This window comes from Ruditapes philippinarum, unplaced genomic scaffold, assembly GCF_026571515.1.
Source record: "Ruditapes philippinarum isolate M1 unplaced genomic scaffold, ASM2657151v2 ctg69_1_1_1_1, whole genome shotgun sequence".
Classification (NCBI taxonomy): domain Eukaryota; kingdom Metazoa; phylum Mollusca; class Bivalvia; order Venerida; family Veneridae; genus Ruditapes; species Ruditapes philippinarum.
In genome coordinates, this window is record NW_026862474.1 from 91,203 (window position 1) to 116,548 (window position 25,346).

The 25,346-nt window shown below is 33.3% G+C and overlaps 1 protein-coding gene across 1 annotated transcript in view; it reads left to right on the forward strand.

Annotated features, from left to right (window-relative positions):
- LOC132719210 (uncharacterized) overlaps positions 1 to 25,346 on the forward strand; it is a 49,136-nt gene that overhangs the window by 14,321 nt on the left and 9,469 nt on the right. Inside the window, exons 14-20 of the mRNA XM_060702961.1 lie at positions 218 to 350; positions 2,282 to 2,523; positions 8,265 to 8,285; positions 10,345 to 10,371; positions 19,710 to 19,789; positions 23,742 to 23,927; positions 24,866 to 24,995. Of these exons, the coding sequence (XP_060558944.1) occupies positions 218 to 350; positions 2,282 to 2,523; positions 8,265 to 8,285; positions 10,345 to 10,371; positions 19,710 to 19,789; positions 23,742 to 23,927; positions 24,866 to 24,995 (819 nt within the window). The remainder of the gene's footprint in view (positions 1 to 217; positions 351 to 2,281; positions 2,524 to 8,264; positions 8,286 to 10,344; positions 10,372 to 19,709; positions 19,790 to 23,741; positions 23,928 to 24,865; positions 24,996 to 25,346) is intronic.

Here is a 25,346-nt window from a genome sequence, read left to right on the forward strand (position 1 = left end):
TTCATTTCAATTATGTAGGGAGCTTTATACAAATAAACACACTTTCAAATCTGTTCCTGGAACCAACAAGTACTGAGCAAACAGTGTAAAGTTTCTTGACTAAGGAAAGAATGGCTGCCCCTCCCCTCCGCCCATTAATTTTGCATTTAATCAAAACATTGTTTTCTCACTTCATATGCTTGTACTTCTTAAATCAGTTGAACTATGACTTTTACAGGATGTTGACCCTATGATGTACCCGCTTTACTCACTAGATGGCAGTTCAGCTGTTCATAAACCATGTGGTAGTCTGCCATTGATCATATACTGGGGCAAGAAGGTTAGGCCTCAGACTTTCAATAGGCAATCAGGTATTTATATTATATGATATTGGCCACATGGCAGCATGACAAATGTGTATTAGTAACAGCATTCCAGGGATTATTTCAGGCTACTACCAACAGTCTAAATATACTGTCTTTTGTTTACTGTTCCATTCTGGAATGCTGTACTTTGTGATCCCTTTAATAAACTGGTTTTATTTTGGAAAAATGTTCATCATATTATTATTGATGATGGACAGTTATGCTAGGAATGAAATTGTTCTTTTCTCATGTTGCATTATTATCAAATAAATTGTTGTTGTTGTTTTATATAATACAAAAAAGGGTGGCAATGGTCTTCTTTAAGGCAATTCTGACTGTCATTAAGACATTTTGACCTCAAACTCAAACAAAAATGATGAATTATCATGGAATAAGACTACTTTCATGCATTTTCTTCGACATTTAATAGTTATTTAATATTCCATATAATTATGCCCCCACTTCGAAGAAGAGGGGGTATATTGCTTTGCACTTGTCGGTCTGTCGGTCCGTAGACCAAATGGTTTCCGAGTGATAACTAAAGAACCCTTAGGCCTAGGAACTTCAAACTTGGTATGGTGATTGGTCATGACCAGTAGATGACCCCTATTGATTTTGGGGTCAAGGGGTCAAAGGTCAAGGTCACATTGACCTTGTATGTTAAAACGGTTTCCGATCAATAACTAAAGAACGCTTAGGCCTAGGAACTTCAAACTTGATATGGTGATTGGTCATGACCAGCAGATGACCCCTATTGATTTTGGGGTCAAGGGGTCAAAGGTCAAGGTCACATTGACCTTGTAGGTAAAAACGGTTTCCGATCAATAACTAAAGAACCCTTAGGCCTAGGAACTTCAAACTTGGTATGGTGATTGGTCATGACCAGCAGATGACCCCTATTGATTTTGGGGTCAAGGGGTCAAAGGTCAAGGTCACATTGACCTTTTAGGTAAAAACCGTTTCCGATCAATAACTAAAGAACGCTTAGGCCTAGGTACTTCAAACTTGGTATGATGATTGGTCATGACCAGCAGATGACCCCTATTGATTTTGGGGTCAAGGGGTCAAAGGTCAAGGTCACATTGACCTTGTAGGTAAACACGGTTTCCGATCAATAACTAAAGAACGCTTAGGCCTAGGAGCTTCAAACTTGGATTGATGATTGGTCATGACCAGCAGATGACCCTTATTGATTTAGGGGTCAAAGGTCAAGGTCACATTGATCTTGTAGGTAAAAACGGTTTCCGATCAATAACTAAAGAACCCTTAGGCCTAGAGACTTCAAACTTGGTAAGATGATTGGTCATGACCAGCAGATGACCCCTATTGATATTGGGGTTAAGGGGGAAGGTCAAGGTCACATTGACCTTGTAGGTAAAAACGGTTTCTGAACGCTAAGGCCTAGGAATTTCAAACTTGGTATGATGATTGGTCATGACCAGCAGATGACCCCTATTGATTTTGGGGTCAAGGGGTTAATGTCATAGTGACCTTGTACTTAATGACCGTTTCTGACCAATAACTCAACAACTCAAGTTGCCTTGGTTGATATTTTTATGTGCTTTTGGTATACACATTTGAAGGTCTTATGTAATATAACAACTTGGCTGTCATTAATGAGGCCTATGTGATTCATAAAATTTATGTATATATTATTTGGTAAGATTTTTAATAAATTTAATTGCTGCACACAACCTATGGGGTCACAATAATTATTACCATGTGACTAGTCATGACCAGTAGATACTAGATAACCCTTATTAATTGCTTGTTCACTGGGTCAGAAGTCATGCATAATAACCTGATCACATGACAAATTGGCTGCCGATATGGGGGCATACATGTTTTACAAACATATCTTGTTTTATATAAGATTGACAAAAATATTGAACTTTTATTTTAGAATTGTTGTTAAATTTAAAGAAAAAAAATTCCAGGTACACATGGTGTCACTGAGCTAGTGTTTGAGCTGACTGGCATTGACCTTGAAACTACATCAAAGGCTGACCTTAATAAAGAAACCAAAGATCGGGCTACTTCGGTCATCAACTTTGCCCCTGATGTTCAAGACCGTGCACTGTCGGCTCTCAGGCTCACACCAGAGGTAGAGCCGCCCAACCCACCAGCATCGCCAGAGCAAGACGATATTCAGGAGGAGATTATCACTGATGTAAAAGAGGTGAGGGAACTTTTCATTGACAATTTGCCTACATATAAGGCATTTAGGCAGATAGACCTTTATTAACCCTTTAGCTGTCAGTTGTTTTCCTATAGCTAGTAATATAAGTACTGTATGTTTGCCAAGAATTTTACAGTAATCTATTTACCAAAAATTGGTTGAATTCTTGTTGTTTTTTTTCACTATACACATACTTTATAAAGTTTGTATGTTCTGAATGTGGAAGGAAATGAACAAAGTCAAAAAGTTAAACATTGAACTGTGTATAGAATAGAATGATATACCCATCTTGTAGGAAGCCAAAGGTTTAATCAGTAATTGTCAGAGGAAATACTTATATGCAGCAATATATAATATGTGGTTTCATGTTTTCATCCTTAAATATAATATAACATTTTGAGCAAAAATGCAGCAGTAATAAGAAAATGCATTTACTTTGTTTATGTTATAGAATCAGCTACAAGCAGCCAAAATTATAGTTCTAGTTAGAAAACGAAAACAAAATATTGCTTCATGTATTAATTATCAGTTTTATCAGTTGCAAATTATTTAAAAAAACCAAACAAACAAACAAACAAACATAAGACAGATCGCCATGTTATTTGCTGAAAAAAGATGACAAAAATTGATTTTTCCTATAAATTCTTTTGTGATATAATGAGAGTCTTTTGTTTTATAGATAAAAAAAATATGTAAGAAAGGCAAAACAAAATATACTAGTAAACATACAGTGTCTGGTGAAACTGAATCAGGTGAGGCATAATTTGAGGTTCTGTCATGTTATAGAACACGTGTTCTAAGTTCATTAGAGAGAAATCTATATCGTGATATAGAGTATGATACTATTACAACATTCTCAAAACAATTCATTACATTAATATTTACTAGGACTTGACTAAATTGTTATTTGTAAAAACCAAACATTCTAGTGCACTCAAGATTTTTAAAAAAAACTTTTTTTCTCAATAAGTTGGTGCAGTTATCTTTTAATCAATTAATTTATATTTTCCTGCCTTCCTTTTACTTTATTGTGTTAATTTTTAAACCTTGACACTCTTAAATGAATGAATAATAGTTTAATTCATTGCTGTAGCTGCATAAATTTGTCAATAAACCTCATTTTTAGCTCGACTTTTCTATGAAAAGGGGAGCTATCCTACTCGCCCCGGCGTCGGCGTTAGCGTTAGCGTCGGCGTTGGCGTCACACCTTGGTTAAGTTTTTCGTACCACCCCACTTTATTTCAGAAGTATTACAAGTATGGCTTTGAAACTTACCATACTTGTTCACCATCATAACCTCCATCTACAGACAAGAGTACATAACTCTGTCAAGGTTTTTGACAGAATTATGGCCCTTTTTTGACTTAGAAAGTGTATTGAGCTTGGTTAAGTTTTTTGTACCACCTCACTTTATTTCAAAACCATTGGAGGTATTGCTTTGAAACTGACCATACTTGTTTACCATCACGACCTTCATCAACAGACAAGAGGACATAACTCTGTCAAGGTTTTTGACAGAATTATGCCCCTTTTTGACTTAGAAAATACATTGAATATGGGTAAAATCCACTTATTGCCTTAACCCTTTGAGATATTGCTTTGAAACTTTTAATGCTATTTCACATCATTACCCCCATCTGTACGCAAGAGAAGGTAACTCTGTCAAGGATTTGTTTTAAAAATTAAGGCCTTTTATCGACTTAGAATCTTGGTTAAGTTTTTAGTACCAGTCCACTTTTTGACTGAACTGTTTGAGATATTAATTTGAAAGTTGGAATACTTGTTTACAATCATGATTCCCAAACATGTCCAGGAGAAGGTAATTCTGTCAAAGATTTTATTTGAATTATGGCCCTTAACTGTCAATGTTTTGTATTATAGGCAAGCACTAAAAAACTTAAAAAATCTAAAAAAATTCATTCCTATCCACTTGTTCACTTTACCATAAATTATGTCATATAAACATTGCTGTAATATTCAAGGGTATCAAACAACTAGTTTTTTTTTCTTTCTTACCAGCCCTCTTTTGACTTAAACATTTCAAACTTTGCTGCAGTGTTCAAGGGTATCACACAATTCAGTAAAATAATTCTTCACTAAATATCTTAATGCTCATGGCCATTGTTCACTTTAAAAATACAGAGATTCTTGTATTGCCTTTTACTGCAAAAACTTTTTTTATTGGCAAGCAATAAAAAAGTCGAGCGCGCTGTCTTACGGACAGCTCTTGTTTAGCTCACCTGTCACATAGTGACAGGGTGAGCTTTTGTGATCTCTTTTCGTCCGGCGTCCGTCCGTCCGTAAACTTTTACTTTAAACGACATCTCCTCATAAACCGCTGAGCCAATTTCATCCAAACTTCACAGGAATGTTCCTTTGGTGGTCACCTTTAAAAATTGTTCAAAGAATTTAATTCCATGCAGAACTCTGGTTGCCATGGCAACCAAAAGAAAAAACTTTAAATATCTTCTTCTAAAACACCAAAGAGCTAGAGCTTAGATATTTGGCATGAAACATCTTCTAGTGAGTGTCTACCAAGTTTGTTCAAATAAAATCCCTGGGGTCAAAATTGGCCCCGCCCCAGGGGGTCATTGATTTTCCCTATATGCATATAGTAAAACCTTAAAAAATCTTCTCTAAAAGAACCCAAAGACCTATAGCTAAGATATTTAGCATGAAACATCCTCTAATGGGTGTCTACCAAGTTTGTTCAAATAAAAGCCCTGGGGTCAAAATTGGCCCCGCCCCAGGGGGTCATTGATTTTCCCTATATGCATATAGTAAAAACTTAAAAATCTTCTTTTAAAGAACCCAAAGAGCTAGAGCTAAGATATTTAGCATGAAACATGTTCTAATGAATGTCTACCAAGTTTGTTCAAATAAGAGCCCTGGGGTCAAAATTGGCCCCGCCCCGGGGGTCATTGATTTTCCCTATATGCATATAGTAAAAACTTAAAAAATCTTCTTTTAAAGAACCCAAAGACCTAGAGCTAAGATATTTAGCATGAAACATCCTCTAATGGGTGTCTACCAAGTTTGTTCAAATAAAAGCCCTGGGGTCAAAATTGGCCCCGCCCCAGGGGGTCATTGATTTTCCCTATATGCATATAGTAAAAACTTAAAAAATCTTCTTTTAAAGAACCCAAAGACCTAGAGCTAAGATATTTAGCATGAAACATCCTCTAATGGGTGTCTACCAAGTTTGTTCAAATAAAAGCCCTGGGGTCAAAATTGGCCCCGCCCCAGGGGGTCATTGATTTTCCCTATATGCATATAGTAAAAACTTAAAGAATCTTCTTTTAAAGAACCCAAAGAGCTAGAGCTAAGATATTTAGCATGAAACATGTTCTAATGGATGTCTACCAAGTTTGTTCAAATAAGAGCCCTGGGGTCAAAATTGGCCCTGCCCCGGGGGTCATTGATTTTTCTTATATGTGTATAGCAAAAACTTAAAAAAATCTTCTTTGAAAAAAAAACAATTAGCTAGAGTTTAGGTACTAAGCTTGAAACATCTTCTAGTGAGTGTCTACCAATTTTGTGGGGGCGTCCGTGGCCGAGTGGTTAAGGTCGTTGACTTCAAACCACTTGCCCCTCACCGCTGTGGGTTCGAATCCCGACAGGGACTTTGGATTCTTTCATGTGAGGAAGCTATCCAGCTAGCTTACGGAACGTCGGTGGTTCTACTCAGGTGCCCGTTCGTGGCTGAAATAATGCACGGAAGGGCACCTGAGGTCTTCCTCCACCAGTAAAGCTGGAACGTCGCGATATGACCTATACTGTGTCGATGTGACGTAAAACCCAAAACAAACAAACAAAAACCAAGTTTGTTGTAATAAAAGCCCTGGGGTCAAAATTGGCCCCGCTCCGGGGGTCATTCATTTTCCTCATATGTGTATAACAAAAACTTAAAAAATCTTCTTTGAAAAAACTCAAATAGCTAGAGTTTAGATATTAAGCACGAAGCATCTTCTAGTGAGTGTCTACAAAGTTTGTTCAAATAAAAGCCCTGGGGTCAAAATTGGCCCCGCCCCGGTGACATTGATTTTTCTTATATGTGAACAGCAAAAACTTAAAAATCTTCTTTGAAAAAACCGGAATAGCTAGAGTTTAGATATTAAGCATGAAACATTTTCTAGTAAGTGTCTACAAAGATTGTTCAAATAAAAGCCCTTGGGTCAAAACTGGCCCTGCCCCAGGTGTGTCATTGTTTTTAACTATATGTGTAAAGAAAAATCTTGACCAGCTAGACCTTAGATGTTTAGCATGAAACATCTTCTAATGGGTGTCTACCAAGTTTGTTCAAATAAAAGCCCTTGGGTTTAAACTGGCCCCGCTCCGGGGGCCTATAAACATGTGAGCGACTTCAGGGCCTTCATGGCCCTCTTGTTTATGCCTACTTGATCCATTTGCAGCCTCATATTTCTACAGAACTTTTTATGCCCCCACAAAGTGGGAGCATATAGCGTTGCACTTGTCAGTCTCCGTCCGTACGTCCCGAAATCTTGTGAACGCAACTCCTCTTAAACCGGATGGCAGATTTTGCTTAAACTTCAAGGGATGAACAACCCTAATGTGTAGATGGTAGTAAAAGAAGGAATTTATGCTGCGACCAAATTTGACAGAATTATGGCCCTTTGTTGATTTTTTCACTATATACCATATAGAAATTTTGTGAACGCAACTCCTCTTAAACCGGATGGCAGATTTTGCTTAAACTTCCAGGGATGAACAACCTTAATGTGCAGATGGAAGTAAAGGAAGGAATATTTGCTGCAACCAAATTTAACAGAATTATGGCCCTTTGTTGATTTTTTCACTATATACCATATATATGTTGTCAGTGGGGGCATCCGTGTCCTTTGGACACAGTTCTAGTTTTTTGGTATCATGATATCTATTTTATATGTGATCTTTGAGGTCAAGATATGTGCACATAGTTTTTTAAGTTGATATTTATATCATGTGAATTTTAGGTCTGTAGTATAAATCTCTTTATAAAGACCACCTTTTGTAAATGAATAAAAGAAGTTTTTGTCATCAGGACTGGTGGTCTGTTAATAAAAAGATCAATCTTGTGCTGGCATTGATATAAAGATAAAAATGAAATATTGACCTTTATTTGACAGATTTTTTTTTCAATGTGGTATTTTTATCAAGGTTAAAGTCTTTACCAAAGATATGACTTTAACTCCTACCCTGCTGAAACCAAAAGAGACAAGCCTTAATGCCACCAATATAGAGCCAAGCCAACCTGCAATTCCATGCATTCTGACCAGGCTCTATACTGTTGGTTGACTAACTTTAAATTTTCATATTGATATCCCCTAAATTGTTAATGAAAGCTGGGCGAATCTCTGAAAGAAATTCAGCATGTTAGGGGTTGATATTCTGTCTTAAAGCTGCACACCTGGAGAAATGTAAAAAATAGTCTCATCTTGTGATATACATTTTGTTCACAATGCATACTGAGAATTCAATTAATTTCAAGGGCATGAAATTTCATGGTTCTGTCAAAAATTGTCATGTTCATTTGTTCGTTGGATCTTAAATTCATGGATTGTTTTATCCCCCCCCCCAAAAAAAAATTGAAAATTAATGATGATTTTGCAGTGTAAAACACTTTCCAAATTTTATGTAGAATAAAAACTAGCATGAACCTGATATTGAGCAGCTTTAAAGGAAATAAATATGAATCTGAATGTAAGTTTTTTTCTCCATTGATGTGATTTCTCTTAATACAGGAACCCAAGGAAGCAGAAGAGGTAGAGATTTTTATTTTTGCTGTTGTTGTTTTTATTATTACTCTGTCCTTTTGTTGGTCAAATTTTTTTCACTTTGTTATGTTAAGACATTTATCATTGACACTAACTTCATATCCATTTCTAATTTCTTACAATTGATGTTTTCCTAATATTATCTGTTATATGTTGCGGTTCACATTGGACTATCCGTCCCGAGGGGACCTTCCCATTGGACAGTAACGGGGCGGTGTATTCATAAAATGCTGCCATTGTATAGCATGCAACACATCTGGCAACCCCATGCCAGATAAAAATTTTGTATTGGTTGTAACAAAAAAAACAAAAAAAAACAGTCTGATATGCAAGACTTTTAACGTTATAGCTACACAATGCAATTCTGTTCATAATAGTGTTATCAAAGTGTAATGCAATTATTATCAATAAATTTACCAAGTTGTAACAGTAAAGTTTGTATCCTGAAGTTTATTACATCGGGAAAACACACATTTGCCGAGTCCGGGTGAAATTCTATTGGACAGCATTAATTCTATTAACTACATGATACATGTAAATAAGCCATAACCTACATGCCTAAATTGTAATACTGCCCTCATATATTTTTTCAAATTTGCTTCTGGGTTAAATTTACACACAACATAATTCATAACAGTGAAATGACGTCATCGTCCAAAGCAGACAACTCATTCATAGTAGGACCATTGGAATGGCATCATTTATGTTTTCTACTAATGTCTAAATACATGAGGGTTGTAAGATTTATAATAGTTTTTCTAGCTCTGGTGTAAACAGTAGAAAATCTGGTATGATATGCAAGAAATGAAATCTAAATATTACTTTTGTTTTATGCTTTGCAATGATTACTGAAAGTTTTAATAACTCCAATTTCCATTTTGATAACGTTTGTCTCCATACAGCTTCCATTCTAGTAACATCCTCTTCATACTAAATTGGACTACCTTATTGTTATGTGTACCTTTTTTATAGTAACACAGTAATACATACCTTTTCAAATATTGTATATAATATACCTTGTAAATTGTTGTAATAAGTTACAAATGTGTAATGTTTCAGTTATTGCAATACTGTTTGCTATGCTTTATATATGTTAGATATACATATTTAGCATTACAATTGCATAGTTTTCATAATTTTTTTTGAAACGTTTATACTATAGATGAATGTAACAATTTTAAGCATATATGCAAGTTGTTATTAAAGTTTAAGTGGCCTTCACCTTTTATTTTCTGTTGGAAAAACAATTCTCACAGTGTTGTGTTTCAAACTACCGTAAAATTCCTATTAAACGCCCCCGGGGGCTAAACATTTTCCAAAAGGGGGGCTATTATTACAACACAGTTTTTCCTAAATCCAAAAATCACTGTAAATACATTTAGTGATAGCAAGTGTTGGAAAAAACTTTAAAAAGTGTTAAGATTTTAAAGTTCATATTATACATATTTGTGTTTACTATAAAATAAAATGGATTCTGAATGATTTGAATAAAATAATGGCTTTAATTATGAGTTCAGCACTGATGAGTAGATTGTTTTCCTTATCAAAAGGCCTGGGGGCCTTTATTAGGGGAGGGGCATTTATTAGGAATTTTACGGTAAGTTGACAATTTCAGTAATTTTATCTTGGAAAAGTGCATCATATCACTGTTAAGCCTTTTCCAAACAGTGACCTATAAATAGTAAAGTATAACACTGAACACAATGATGGCATAAGATATCATGTTATTTTATTTTTTACCTTTTCACTGACCATTTACTCTTGAACTGGCATAATGTCACTTTTACCGTCAGATCGGTATTTTTTTCACATGGAATAAGTGTAACTATATTAATCCTTAGCCTGGGCAGAAAATATGTAATGGATTTGTCCTGCTTTGAATTTAAAATTTAATTTTAATTTAATTAAAAATTTAATGTATTACAGCAGTTTAAGGGTTAACACAAAATGTTAAGAATTAGAACTTTCAGACTTTCAAAAGCATAATTTTGTTTCTCATTAATTTGATGTAGTACAATATTATATTATGCATTATTGATTTATTCAGGAACAGGAACCTAAAGAACCAGAAGAGGTACAGCTCACTGTTGTTGTTGTTTTTTGTTGTTTTAATTATTATTGTTGTTGCCATGGTCATTGCAAGTTTTCCAGTTTTCAGTTCCAGTTAACAGACAACTTGTTAATGTAACATTTCTGTTATTATTTCTGATTTCATAATATGAGCCGTGCCATGACAAAACCAACATAATGGGTTTGCGACCATCATGTATCCAGAACAGCCTGCGCATCCGCGCAGTCTGATCAGGATCCATGCTGTTCTCTTACCAACGCTATTACAAGTAGAGAAACTGATAGCGAACAACATGGATCCTGATCAGACTGCGCGGATTCGCAGGCTGGTCTGGATCCATGCTGGTCGCAAACCCATTATGTTGGTTTTGTCATGACGTGGCTCATATCTAAGTGTTAAATTGTCATGATATTATTAACATATTTGTCACCTCACACAGAGTACAGGGTGTTTTCAATCTGCTTAATTTTAAACCTCTTCACTTGTCACAGCAGTTGACTTTAAGCAGGCACAGTGTTAAGCACTCATTCAGTTTAAGGAAGGTCTATTGTCCTTACTACGTCTAAAATGATGAATGCAGGGGCACAGCAGCATTTGATTTTTGACACTAGTCTTCTGTTCTCACAAACATTTTGTACATTGTATTCTGGTTTTGTTTACAAACAGGCTTAGTCAGAGTGGCTTAAAATCATTTAATTAAGACACTTTTATGTAAGTCAATTAAATAATTATACATATGTACCTACCTTCGAAGAAGTGGGTGGGTATATTGCTTTTCAAATGTCTGTCTGTTAGAAGGTCCATCAGTCACACAGTAGGCCTAATCATTTCTGATCAACAATTTAAGAACTCCTGGGCCTAGGAGCGTCAAATTTGGGATGTAGATTGGTTATGGCCAGTTGGTATGCCCTATTGATTCTGGGGTTACTAGGTTAAATGTCAAGGTCACACTGACCTTTTATATCAAAATGATTTCCAACCAATAACTCAACAATCCATAAGCCCTTTGTCCTTAAACTTTCACAGGTGCATTGGTCTTGGCAAGTAAATGAGTTCTATTAGTTTTGGGAGCAGGGGGTCAAAGGTCAAGGTCATGTTCACCCTGTTTTATATCATATAGCACAAGAAATGACTATGATTGTTAAAAATTGTTGTTAACTTACTATTTTTAAAAGATAATTATGTCCTTTTTTCCTTATTCATAAACACATACCATTACATAATCAGTTTCTCTTTGATTTTCATAATGGTTACTTTTTATTACTACCCATTTACAGTAAGAAGGAGGATCCATATGTGTGTCATTTTGATATCTCTTGTTTAGATACTGATGCATTGCTCAAGTTAATTGAGTAAAGACTGAGTTTTATATTGCTTAATAGCTTAATTGAAATTAATTAATTGAAATAATTTAAGATAGCTGTTACATTGCTAAATGAAGATAATTGAATTACGATGAAGTTTAACATTGCTTAGATTAGTTGAAAAACAACACAGATTGAGAGACTTTTTTTTTCATTTCTTATTAAGTAAATTAATTTAGGTTTTTAGATTTCTTAAGATAGTTTTACAACATGAAGGTTAATTGCTCAAATTAATGTAATAAAGATACTGTTATATTGCTTAAATTATTTGAATCAATTAATAAGAATATATTATTATATACCTTGTATTCATCGAGTATAATTATTTGAAGAAGTTTATGTTTTATATTTTATTGAAGAATCCAGTTACAGTAGATGTTATCCAAAACCCGGCATATTTGGTTTTTCCCAGCTAATCTGTAGGTACAGACAAACTTTTACTGTTATAGCTTCATAGTGCACTGCCTGTCACAATAGACTAGTTAACCTGTTGTGCTTATTTTCGAAGTTGTATTGTAAGATTGTTTGTACCTACGAATTAGCTGGGGAAAACCCAAATATTCTTAATTCTGGAGTTATAGTCTATTGTTGTGCAGTTTCTGTTTTTTCTCTGCAGACATATAATAGTAATGGATATCAGGTTTTAATTCAAATCACATTTTTCTATTAATAAAATGATTTAGATTTTGTTATACCTCACATTGTGGTATTCATGTATAATACAGAGTGTTATTTTGTGTCTCAAGTTGGTGAAAAAAACATCATGTAAAACTACCATATTTCTTTCAAAGAAAAGAAACCTGTTATTCAAGCATGTTAACTTCAAACAATGATGAAAAAGATTGCAATAACGTCTAGGTAATGATCATGACCTGTATATTGTATTAGAAGCCATCATGCAATTTAATCATTTTCTTTGATGGTATGTTATGTTTTGAAAGCTGCAGCAAATTAATGCTGATGTGTAGCATCATTCCCTGCATCATTAAATTATGTCATCATCTCCTTTTGCAAAATTATGCCCAAAAACAACAATTTCCAATTTTTCTTTAACAACTTTGACTTAAATTTTGTCTTCTAAGGATAAAGATAAAAAGTATTCATATAATATACTGTATTATCATAAATAAAATATAAATGCCCCTAATCCCCCTGCCTTCCCAACCACTTCTATCTTTTGACAGATGTTATAGAAAGATGACTAACTGTTTTTTATAAAATCCATTTGGATGACCAACTGATTAATAGCAAATTAACCCGAGTTTTAACACAACAGGTGCATCCTGTATCATCGTTGGATGCCCAAGGTTGATTAACATCTAATATACCAGTAACATATAATCAACTGTGGGTAAAATGAATCAAATTGGGTCAATAAACAGCAACAAGTGTGTTTAATATCAACCAATAAAATTGAATTTTGTATAGCAAAATTTATATTCTTGGACAGCAAAGGTACAACAACTATCAGAAACAAAATAGCAGTGCCCACGGTGTAAACCTGTTTCATATGTCTTGCCTATATAAAAGGCAAAACTATTCCCAAACTAAATTTTCCACAAGCAGAGAGCACAATAGTAATATATTTTCTAGAATTAACATTTCACCAAGCTTCGTTTAGAAGGAGTGTTTTGATTGGTTTTAATTGCCTCATGAAATATTGAGGCAACTAATGAAAAAGCTGTCTTTAACACACCTTTTATCAACTGGGGAAAAATCTCAAGGCTGATAAATGTTAATGGTTTGGCCATGGGTGTCCGACAATGATACTGTATAAGTAGAGAATAATGCACCAAAAAAGTGAACATTCTTTAAATTATAACTGCTAAACTTTTGTCTACCTTAATTAATACAAAACTTTCTTCTACTTAAATTAATACCGCCTTATTTCAAAATTAAATGCAAAGGGGCCTTTTAATTGGCGTTCATTAAAGAATGTTATGTAATAACTTAATAGCCTTTAATCAGTAGGTACTTTAAATACTCTGATTATAAATATGCGAACAAACACATTTATTGTCAGCTCAATTTAGCTTTATACCCTTTAAACTAATTTTAAGCATGACAATTTTTTCATATAGATGGGAGAAATGAGGATTACCATCCTTTTTGAGGTATCTGCCCCTGAAAGTTGAATTTCTTTAAGAAGGACTATTATTGTAAATAATATTCAGCAAGATCAGGTTTTAAGTGTAAAAGTTTGAGAGTCATTTTACTTTTTAAAATGTCACTGTAAAAATGTTTCAGAAAATATTTACTATATATAACACCGTAAAAATGTTTTAAAACTACTTTTTCTATTATATGTCACTGTAAAAAAAAATTCAGAAAACATTACTATGTATAACATTGTAAAAATGTTTTTAAAAAAATTTACTCTTTATGTCAAAGTAAAAATGTTTCAGAAAAAAAATTACTATGTGGGACATTGTAAAATTATGTCGCAAAAAAAAATTTACTATTTATGTCAAATTAAGAATGTTTTTCTGAAAAAAAAAAAAAAATAATGAATTTTATGACATTGTAAAAACATTAAAAAAAGTATTACTATTTATGTCACTGTAAAATTATTTCAGAAAAAAAATTTACTATTTATGACACTGCAAAAAATTGTTTCAAAACAATTTTACTATTTATGTCACTTGTTCAGTAAAAATGTTTCAAAACAATAATTATTTTACTATTTATATCACTGTGAAAAATCTTTCAATTTTTGTTTTATTATTTATGTAGCAGTGAAAAAAAAAGTTTTAGAACCTGTCTTATATAGATAATGGAAACATGTTAATATTGTAATTCCCTCAGTCTTGATATAAAAATTTATTTGAGCCGTGTCATCACAAAACCAACATAATGGGTTTGCGACCAGCATGGATCCAGACCAGTCTGCAGGATCCATGCTGTTTGCTATCAGTTTCTCTACTTGTAATAGGGTTTGTAAGTGAACAGCATGGATCCTGGTCAGCCTGCGCAGATGTGCAGGCTGATCTGGATCCATGCTGGTCGCAAATTCATTATGTTGGTTTTGTCATGACACGGCTCATTTGGGTTATACATGTGTATCGATCATGTGCCAAAGAAATTAGAGACAGGATGACTTGGCATTATATACTCAAGTGTTCTTTTGCTTATCTTCTGATAAGAAATCTATTTGAAATATCTTTAGTTTCAAAACAGCTGAGAAATTATGATATCTCAGTAAATGTAGTTTTTTTTTTTTTAAATTTCTATTTAAACAAGTAGAACAGACGTAGAGAGATATTTATTTCTTTAAAAAAATAAAGTAAAAATAAGGTATATTCACTAACAGAAATAAATAAATTTGAGCTTGTAACAATATTTGAAAGTGTGTATCAATATTGTATCGGATGATGAATATCGATGATATATCAATATTGCGATATTCAATGACAGCCCTCGTCACCTTTAAGTGCAATAACTAAATAACAGCTATTAAATTTAGAAGCACTTATTATGTTATTGCACTAAGGGGACGCCCTACTTTTTGGAGGGACTTGTCACTTTCGTGTGACAGCTGTTGTTAAAAAATAAGAACTTCTAAATCTTCTTAGTTTATAGGTCAAGACCAATTTCCTTTGTATTTTCAAAACGAGATTAAAAACCAGTCTGAACCGGTATAAAGATCAATTCCACACCTTTTTTCCTGCTATCATTTAGTCTTAAACCTTATTAATTCACATTTTAGAGGTATCAATGACAGCAAGCTCAGATTAAAACTAGACAAAAATTCTTGATCAAATACAAAAAATGTCAGCCATTCTCAGATATATTTACGTGACATCAGAACATATCAAATTATGTGAATACTAATAATTTACAGAAATATTTTTTTTCCTTGTCATTTAGTATGACACATGAAAATATTTGTTTAAATTTTGTTCTGAAAAAAGAAAAGAAATTATAGTGATTGGGAAACTGAGACTGAGCACCTGTGACTAAATGATAATATAGCAGTCCATCCTGCCTCATTAAAGTTACATTAAATAAATTTCATAAAAAAAGAAATAGCGATATTTCATTAATAAATTGGGTTTCATATCGACTCCAGATCTTATTTTGGTGTCCAGACAACCAAAATGAGTTTAATGAGCATACAATTTGTGCAACCAAATTGTGGCGAGTTCGGAAGTCCAATTTCTGTTTGTATGAGAAACTCCGCCTTCAGATCATCCGTACATCAATATTAAATCAACAAACATGACCATAAGTAGCAGTCCTTATTTAACGGTATATTTCCGCATTGTAACGGATATTTTCATACAAATTTAATCTTTTTTATAAGATGATTACTTTTTTCTTAACCACAGGCCTAGTGCACCGTGAAGCTTAAACGGTAAAAGTGTGTTTGCACAAGAAAATCTTAAATTTGCTGTGTTTCGGGTAGCAACTATAACACCGTGACGTAGCGCATACACGACTGATTATAGTCTTCATTTGCATGTTAAAATTTGTATACGAACTTTAGTGTTACCGTGGGGTTTTCCATTTAAAATCCTAATTTATGAACAATATTTGATGAGATTTACAACGATACTGTTAAAAAGGTTAATGAAACTGTAGAATGCTTGGTTTTTAGGCCGACGGCAAAAATATTTTAACACATTTATTTAATGTAGCTTTAAATAACTGTATATAGCCCTTTATAACCACTATATGTACTGAGGAATTTTAGAGGTACAAAATTTACCATCACCCATCTGATCATCCCCTGTTATTATACTTGTGGGTATTTTTATCATCCTGCAATTTATTTATTCAAATATTTAAAATCTGCTTCAGAATATTTTTATTACATCTGAAAACTTTAAAGATAGGATTTTTTTTTTCTGATTCAATTGTTCTGAATATTAAGAAAAGCCTCATGCATAATTACATGTATAGTTCTTAACTTTTTGTGATTTAATTAATTGTGAAACAGCAGTGTCTTGTCTGTTTTGATGAGTTTGAAATTCTGTTTTTTATATATAATTTAAATAATTTTATGTGCCTTAAAAAAGTCTTTCCTCACTACCTTTTTTACAGTCATCCCTTAAATTAGTCTTTAGAAGTATGGTACAAAATTATTTGAAGATTTTAAATTTCCATTAAACAAAACACTTTCATTTTTTGTTTCAAGACCCATAACATTACCATTTATTATGCCCCCGCCATGTAATGGCCGGGGCATATAGTGTTACCCTGTTCCGTCATTCCGTCATCTGTATTCCTGCATCATCATTTGACACATTCAACAAATTGACTTATGCATCATGCCCTGAGAAAAACGGTCAAGTTCATTTGTCATGGGTTTATGTTTTGGCAAAGTTGTGCACCTTATATGAAATTTCAGTTTCCGTTATATCCCCACGTACAACAATTAATAAATGACATATGGATATGTCATGGAATACAGGTTAGTTTAATTTGGTCATGTCGTGTTTTGGCAAGTATGCCCCTTTACTTTGAAAATAATATGAATTTCATTTGTTATTCCCAACGTACAACATTCACTCAACTGACATATGCATATGTCATGAGAAAATCACGGTCACATTTGAATTTGTCAGGTTATGATTTTGGAGAGTTATGCCTTTTACTTTGAAAATTATCTTATGAAATTTTCTTTCCGTTCATTATCCAAGGTCAACACATTAACTCAACTTGAAATGAATACTTTCATGACGAAAATACAGGTCACTTCAAATTTGTCATGGTCAAGTATTTTGACGAGTATGCCCTTTCACTTTGAAGTAATTGAATTTCAGTTCGTTAATCTGCCCATGGTAAACCTTCAATCAATTTGACATATGGTATGTTTTTGGGAATGCCCAGGCCAAGTTCGAATTTGGTCCACTGGTTCAATGATTTTTTGGGAGAGTATGCCTTTTACTATCTGAATATAATATGAAATTTACGTTTCTGTTCATTACTTACCCTAACAGTTTTCACATTTTCAACTTAAATTTGACAATCAGGATATGTATCAAGGAATGGGCAGGTCAGTTGGCAATTTGGTCATGGTTGGGTTTTGTGACTTTGTAAATAATTTGACCTAATATGGCTCTTTGTTTTTTTTCTTATACAGAATATATAGTGAACAATTTCTTCTGTGCCGCAAAATTACCTCCTACATTATTCATGATTTACATTGCACATAGTAACATTGTTTGTTGCTTGTATTTGTATTTCAACTACAACATATTTATCTACAATGGTGATAATTGAAAACCTGGTTTCGTGGCATTGCCATGTTTCTTGTTTTACAGTCATCCCTTAAATTAGTCTTTAGATGTATGGTACTAAATTATTTGAAGATTTTAAATTTCCATTAAACAAAACACTTTCATTTTTTGTTTCAAGACCCATAACATTACCATTTATTATGCCCCCGCCATGTAATGGCCGGGGCATATAGTGTTACCCTGTTCCGTCATTCCGTCATTCTGTCATTCCGTCATCATCAGTTTGCACACATTCAACTCAAATTTGACTTATGGATATGTCATGAGAAAATACAGGTCAAGTTCAAATTTGGTCATGGTTTGATGATTTTTGGCAGAGTTGTGCCCCTTTTACTATGAAATTTCAGTTTCCGTTCATTATCTCCCCAACGGTACAACACATTCAACTCAAACTTGACATATGGATATGTCATGAGAAAATACAGGTTAAGTTTGAATTTGGTCATGGTTCGATGATTTTTGGCAGAGTTATGCCCCTTTTACTTTGAAAATAATATGAAATTTTCAGTTTCCGTTCATTATCTCCCCAACGGTACAACACATTCAACTCAAACTTGACATATGGATATGTCATGAGAAAATACAGGTCAAGTTTGAATTTGGTCATGGTTCGATGATTTTTGGCAGAGTTATGCCCCTTTTACTTTGAAAATAATATGAAATTTTCAGTTTCCGTTCATTATCTCCACAACGGTACAACACATTCAACTCAAACTTGACATATGAATATTTCATGAGAAAATACAGGTCAAGTTCAAATTTGGTCATGGTTCAATGATTTTTGGCAGAGTTATGCCCCTTTCACTTTGAAAGTAATATGAAATTTTCAGTTTCCGTTTATTATCTCCCCAATGGTACAACACATTCAACTCAAATTTGACATATGGATATGTTTTTGGAATGCCCAGGCCAAGTTCGAATTTGGTCATGGTTCAATGATTTTTTGGGAGAGTAATGCCCCTTTTACTTTGAAAATAATATGAAATTTACAGTTTCTGTTCATTATTTACCCTGTAACAGTGTTACATATTCAACTTAAATTTGACATATGGATATGTCAAAGGAATGGGCAGGTCAAGTTGGAATTTGGTCATGGTTTGATGATTTTTTGGCAGAGTTATGTCCCTTTCACTTTGAAAATAATATAGATACATCTTAGGAATAAGCAGTTTAAGTTTGAATTTGGTTGTGGTTCAATGATTTTAGACAAACTTATCTTTCCTGAATGTTGGAAAAATTTTGAACTTTCAGTTTCAGCACTCATACTAATAATTTCAGTGCCTTGAACATTGTATGAAAATGGTTTGTGTTAATATTGAAAAGTTTTAAGGGCTTTGAACTTAAAATGAAAAAAATAATTAATGCACCATCTGAAATTTTGGCTGCATGTGGGGGCATCCGTGGCATGATGACACATTTCTAGTTTTTATTGAATTATTCACAGTGAAATTCTTTGTTAAAATTTGTGTGTAAATTCTGTCTTCTTGTTCTTGATTTTATGTCACTGACCAAGACCCATTACTCAAGCATGGACTTTTATTGATTATAATAAGCCATTTGTTCTTCATTAGCTGCTTGTTCGGTAGTGGTAGTACATGGTAGTGTATTGCCACTCAATTGTTTCATATTTTTAGCATAAGCAATATTTAACGTTTATATACAAAAAATATGGTCTTTATTTGAAGGTGCTCTCTAACAAAGATTGGTCTTTAATTTGTTGGGTATTTATTTACAGGAGATGATACCCAAGGTGGAGTATGACAAGGTCGTGGAGAAACATAGTAAAGATATGCTGTTTATACAGGAAGAATATGAGTAAGTCAATTTGAAAAGTTTAGAGATTATTTCTCTTGAAGAATATCTTTGGGTTTGAGATTATAAAACTAAATATAATTTATAACAGGGTCAAATTTCCAAATAAAAATGTTTGAAGTGTTGATATTGAATTAATGCTTAAATTCTACTTAACATTCAATGTTGGTTTTCCAATTTTTTTATGCAGACAAATATTAAACTTATAACTGTTTGTTTTGTATTTGTTTTTTTGTTTTAAATGATTTCATTTGGATATTTGAATAAAAATTGCACAACTTCCTGTAAAGAAAACCAAGAAATTTTTTAGTGGGAGGTAATTTCATGTCCACACATTTTGAAAGCCAAAATGTATTTGTATCTATTCTAAATAAAAAAAATATATATTAAACCTATTAGAAATGCTGTTGGTAAGTTTCATAGAGTATAAATATTATTGTTTCGATATTGTTTTTGTGGATATCACTTAAACATTTAAAGAGCCTGTGAGGGACACATCATTGTAAATTACCATCCTATATATCTGAAACAGACTTGTCCATCTTTGAATCTTGACATGACCATTGAGTATTTTAGGGAAATATGAAATATGTACCAACTTAATAACAAACAGTGCAGACCAATATCAGACAATTGTCAGCTCAGAACCTGCACTGGTGGCAAGGGTAGAATTGTTGCTTACAGCAGGCGGAAGAATTTGTAAATTTTTCTGAGTTTAGATTTTTATGCCCCCCTTCGAATTAGAGGGGGTATATTGTTTTGCTAATGTTGGTCGGTCGGTCTGTCTATAGGTAGACCACATGGTTTCCACAGATTTTCTTAAAAACTATTTATCACAAAGTTTTCATATTTCACATACTGACTGGTCATTATAACTAGTAGATTACCCTTATTGATTGTAGGGTCACTAGGTCAAGGTCACAGGTGCCTTAAATGTTTGAATGCATTCAACTCATTATCTTGAAAAGAAAGCTCAGATTGATCACAAAGTCTTAATGTTTTACATACTGCTTGGTCATAACTAGTAGATGACCCTTACTGATTTTAGGGTCACTAGGTCAAAGGACAAGGTCACAGGGCCTTGAATGGTTGTACGGTTTCCGCTCATTATCTTGAAAGCTATTGATATCAAAGTCTTCATATTTCACATAGTGATTGGTAAACTAGTAAATGACCCCTATTGATTTTGGGGCTACTTATTGAAAGGTCAAGGTTAGAGGTGCCTTAAATGTCAGAATAGTTTCGCTCATTATCTTGAAAACTTTTTATCACAAAGTCTTCATATTTCACATAGTGATTGGTCATAACTAGTAGGTGTCCCCTCTTGATTTTATGGTCAGAATGTCAGAGGTCAAGGTCACAGGTGCCTTAAATGTCAAAATGGTTTCCACTCATTATCTTGAAAATTATGTATCATAAAGTCTTCATATTTCACATATTCATTGGTTATATATAGTAGATGTCATCTATTGATTTTGGGGTCACTATGTGAAAGGTCAAGGTCGCAAAAGGGCCTTAAATGTAAGCATGATTTTCATTCATTATATTGAAAAGTATCTGTCACTAAGTCTTCATATTTCACCTATTGAATAACCATTTGTAGTTGATGACCCATATTGATTTTGGGGTCACTAGTTCAAAGATCAAGGTCAAAGCGGCTTAAAATGTAAGAGTGGTTTCAGCTTATTACCATGAAAACTTTTTTATCACAAAGTCTTCATATTTCAAATATTGATTAGTCATTATGGGGTCACTAATTCAAAGGTCAAGCTATTTATAATACACATATTGGTTGGTTATAACTAGTAGGTCATTATTTTTCTTTTTTCCATAACTGAACACTTCCATGTACCAATTATTGGCTAGTTTCTATAACAAAATTGCCAATAATATGAGTCAAGGGCAAGAAAGGGGGGCAAATGTGTTGTTCGATATTTCTTGTTATGCCCCCCTTCAAAGAAGAGGGGGTATATTGTTTTGCTACTGTCGGTCTGTCTGTCTGTCTGTCGGTCGGTCGGTCTGTCTGTCGGTCTGTCCGTCAGTAGACCACATCGTTTCCGCTGATTATCTTGAAAAGTATTCATCACAAAGTCTTAATATTTCACATATTGATTGTTCATAAGTGGTAGATGACCCTTATTGATTTTGGGGTCATTAGGTTAAAGGTCAAGGTCACAGAACCCTTGAATGGTAATATGATTTAGACTTACAATGTATTATCTTGGTTACTATTTATCACAAAGTCTACATATTTCACATATTGATTGGTCATAACTAGTAGATGACCCCTATTGATTTTGGGGTCACTAGGTCAAAGTCACAGGGTCTTTGAATGGTAGAATGGTTTCAGCTCATTATCTTGAAAGATAATAATCCCAAAGTCTTCATATTTCACAAAGTGATTTGTCATAACCAACAGATGATCCATATTGCTTTTGGGGTCACTACATCAAAGGTCAAGGTCACAGGGGCCTTAAGGGTCAGAATGGTTTTCGCATATTATCTTGAAGATTTTTTATCACAAGTAAGTGAACTAATTGATTTTGGGGTGAGTAGGTTAAAGGTAAAGTTCACAGGGTTCTTGAATGTCAGTTTGGTTTCCGCTTATTATCTTGAAAACTATTTATCACAAAGTCTTCATATTTGTAGTATTGATTGGTAATACCTATTAGATGACCCCTATTGATTTTGGGTCACTAGTTCAAAGTTCTAGGTCACAGGGGCCTTAAATATCTCATTATCTTGAAAACTATTTATCACAAAGTCTTCATTATTTTTCTTTTTTCCATAATTGAACACTTCCATGTACCCATTTATGGCAAGTTTCTGTAACAAAATTACCAATTATGTGAGTCAAGGGCTAGAAAGGGGGCATATTTGTCGTTCGACATTCTTGTTATTAATTTGTATTCAATTTGTCAATTCTCACATCTGCACAACAGGTTTGTTATATTTTGGTCTCATTGTGTGAAATAAACCCTGGTTTTCATGGGGAGAAGGATAAATTTGGTTATAGTTTGGTATTGTAGGAAGAGACAAACATTATTTTTATAAGCTGTTAATTAGCATTTTTATATATTAACAAATTTAGGTTGAATGTTATGAAACAAAGTTTTCGAGTACACAACATTTTTCAACCAGCCTTGTTTTGAGTTTTACATGTACTTGTTTTTATGAAAAGTTTATAAAGTGATGTAGATATTATATTGTTTATAGTCCTTTTTTATGTGAAAAATATATCATGATGTATATAAAGTTGGGGGTGGGGCAGATATAGTGTTGCCTGTGTGTGTGCATACATGATGCATGTGTGTAAGAAAAAATAATGTACTTTTGTGTTAGGTCCATATCTTCTGCATGCATGATAGGAACTAATTAGTATTCATGACCACCATAGGAAGACAATGCGTCACATACAGGGCCCTAGTTGAAAGGTCAAGGTCACAACCGGTCATTGCACCTAGCATATTTGTTATATAATTTCTGTATGCATGATAGAATTTAAAAAAAAAATGGTGCACATCAAATCCTAGCAGTAATTTTGGATTCTCCATCCAGCTAGCTTACGGAACATCAATGGTTCTACTGTAGTGCCTATTTGGTCCTGGAAAAAAATGCACGGAAGGGCTCAATCCTCCGAAGGGCTCAATCTTCCACCATTAAAGCTGGAACATCACCTTTACTTTGTTGATGCGCAGTAGAATGTAACCAAAAAATAATTAATGTAATAAAACAAATAAATAAGATAGACGGTTGTTCTCAGGTGAAAACTTGTGCCTTAAATTGATAATGCGAAAAACGACACTTATGGCTTTTACATAGCAAAAAAATAATGACTTAATGGCATTAACACTGAGCAGACCATAATCAGACAGCACACAACAAATGTATTGTTCTATTGTGTAGTTTTAGGCACTGCCAGCACTGACTAAGGGTAAATGTTTTATTTTGACAGGAAGCGTCTGCAAGCATTGGTTGATAACTTACAGCAAATGGAACAAAATCAACAAGTTCATCAGCAACAACTTCTGAAACAACAACAACAAATCTCTGATCAGCAGAAGTTGTTAACTCAGAGACGGCAGCAAAGTCCAGGTTTATCGCCACAAGCCACTATGGTACCACCTGGTACACCTAAAAAGTGAGTACATTATCCCTGTTTTTTTGTTGTTTTTTTTTGTATAACATTATACATGTACATAGCAGTTTTAATACAGATTTTAATTATAATGGGTTAGATGTTTTATTATAATTATTGAAGTAATAAAATAGATAAACTGATTCAAAAACATCTGTAATTGAAGTAATAGAATAGATAAACTAAATAAAATTATCTGTAATTGAAGTAATAGAATAGATTAACTGATTCAAAATCATCTGTAATTGAAGGAATAGAATAGATTAACTGATTCAAAATCATCTGTAATTGAAGGAACAGAATAGATTATCTGATTCAAAATCATCAGTAATTGAAGTAATAGAATAGATTATCTGATTCAAAATCATCTGTAATTGAAGTAAAAGAATAGATAAACTGATTCAAAATCATCTTTAATTGTAGCAATAAGAAAGATAAACTGATTCAAAATCATCTGTAATTGAAGTAATAGAATAGATAAACTGATTCAAAATCATCTGTTTTTGTAGTAATAGAATAGATAAACTGATTCAAAATCATCTGTAATTGAAGTAATAGAATAGATAAACTAATACAAAATCATCATCTATAATTTAAGTAATAGAATAGATAAACTGATTCAAAAGCATCTGTACTTGAATTAATAGAATAGATAAACTGATACAAAATCATTTGTAATTGAAGTAATAAAATAGATTAAGTGATTCACAATCATCTTTACTTGAAGTAATAGAATAGATAAACTGATACAAAATCATCTATAATTGAAGTAATAGAATAGATTAAGTGATTCAAAATCATCTTTACTTGAAGTAATAAAATAGATAAACTGATTCAAAATCATCAGTTATTGAAGTAATTAAAAAGATTTACTGATTCAAAATCATCCGCATTTTAATTGAAATGACATGAAGGTCATGTTCAAGGTGATATATTTTTAGATCTGGTGAGTCATCGGAAGTTAACAGACCAATTATACATGCTCCTATGCCTCCACAAAAACCACGGACAAAGGGACCAAGAAAAAAGCAAACACCAGCACCGAAATCATGGGATGGTATTCCATCAGAGGTATATGCACTACTTTCTTTGGTTTTTTGTTATATCACAATGTACACATACTTGACTTCTGCTGCAGTCATGTGATAGTCAGGTTAAAGGTTAAGGGGCAATAACCTGGTGTTGAGTAAAACACGCCTCTGTTAGTAAATGGTAAATATTACTTACTTGAACATGCTTGCCTGAAGGTGGAAATATGCTGGAATCCACGAGAAGCACTGACACTTTTCATTATGAGAAAAGCCATGCATTCAGCTTTACATGCAGAAGAAGAAAAATTTCCCTTGTAATAGGTGTTTTTTTTTTTTTTGTAAAACCGAAACAAATGGCTGTAATGGAAATTATAGCCTGATTAAAGTCTGT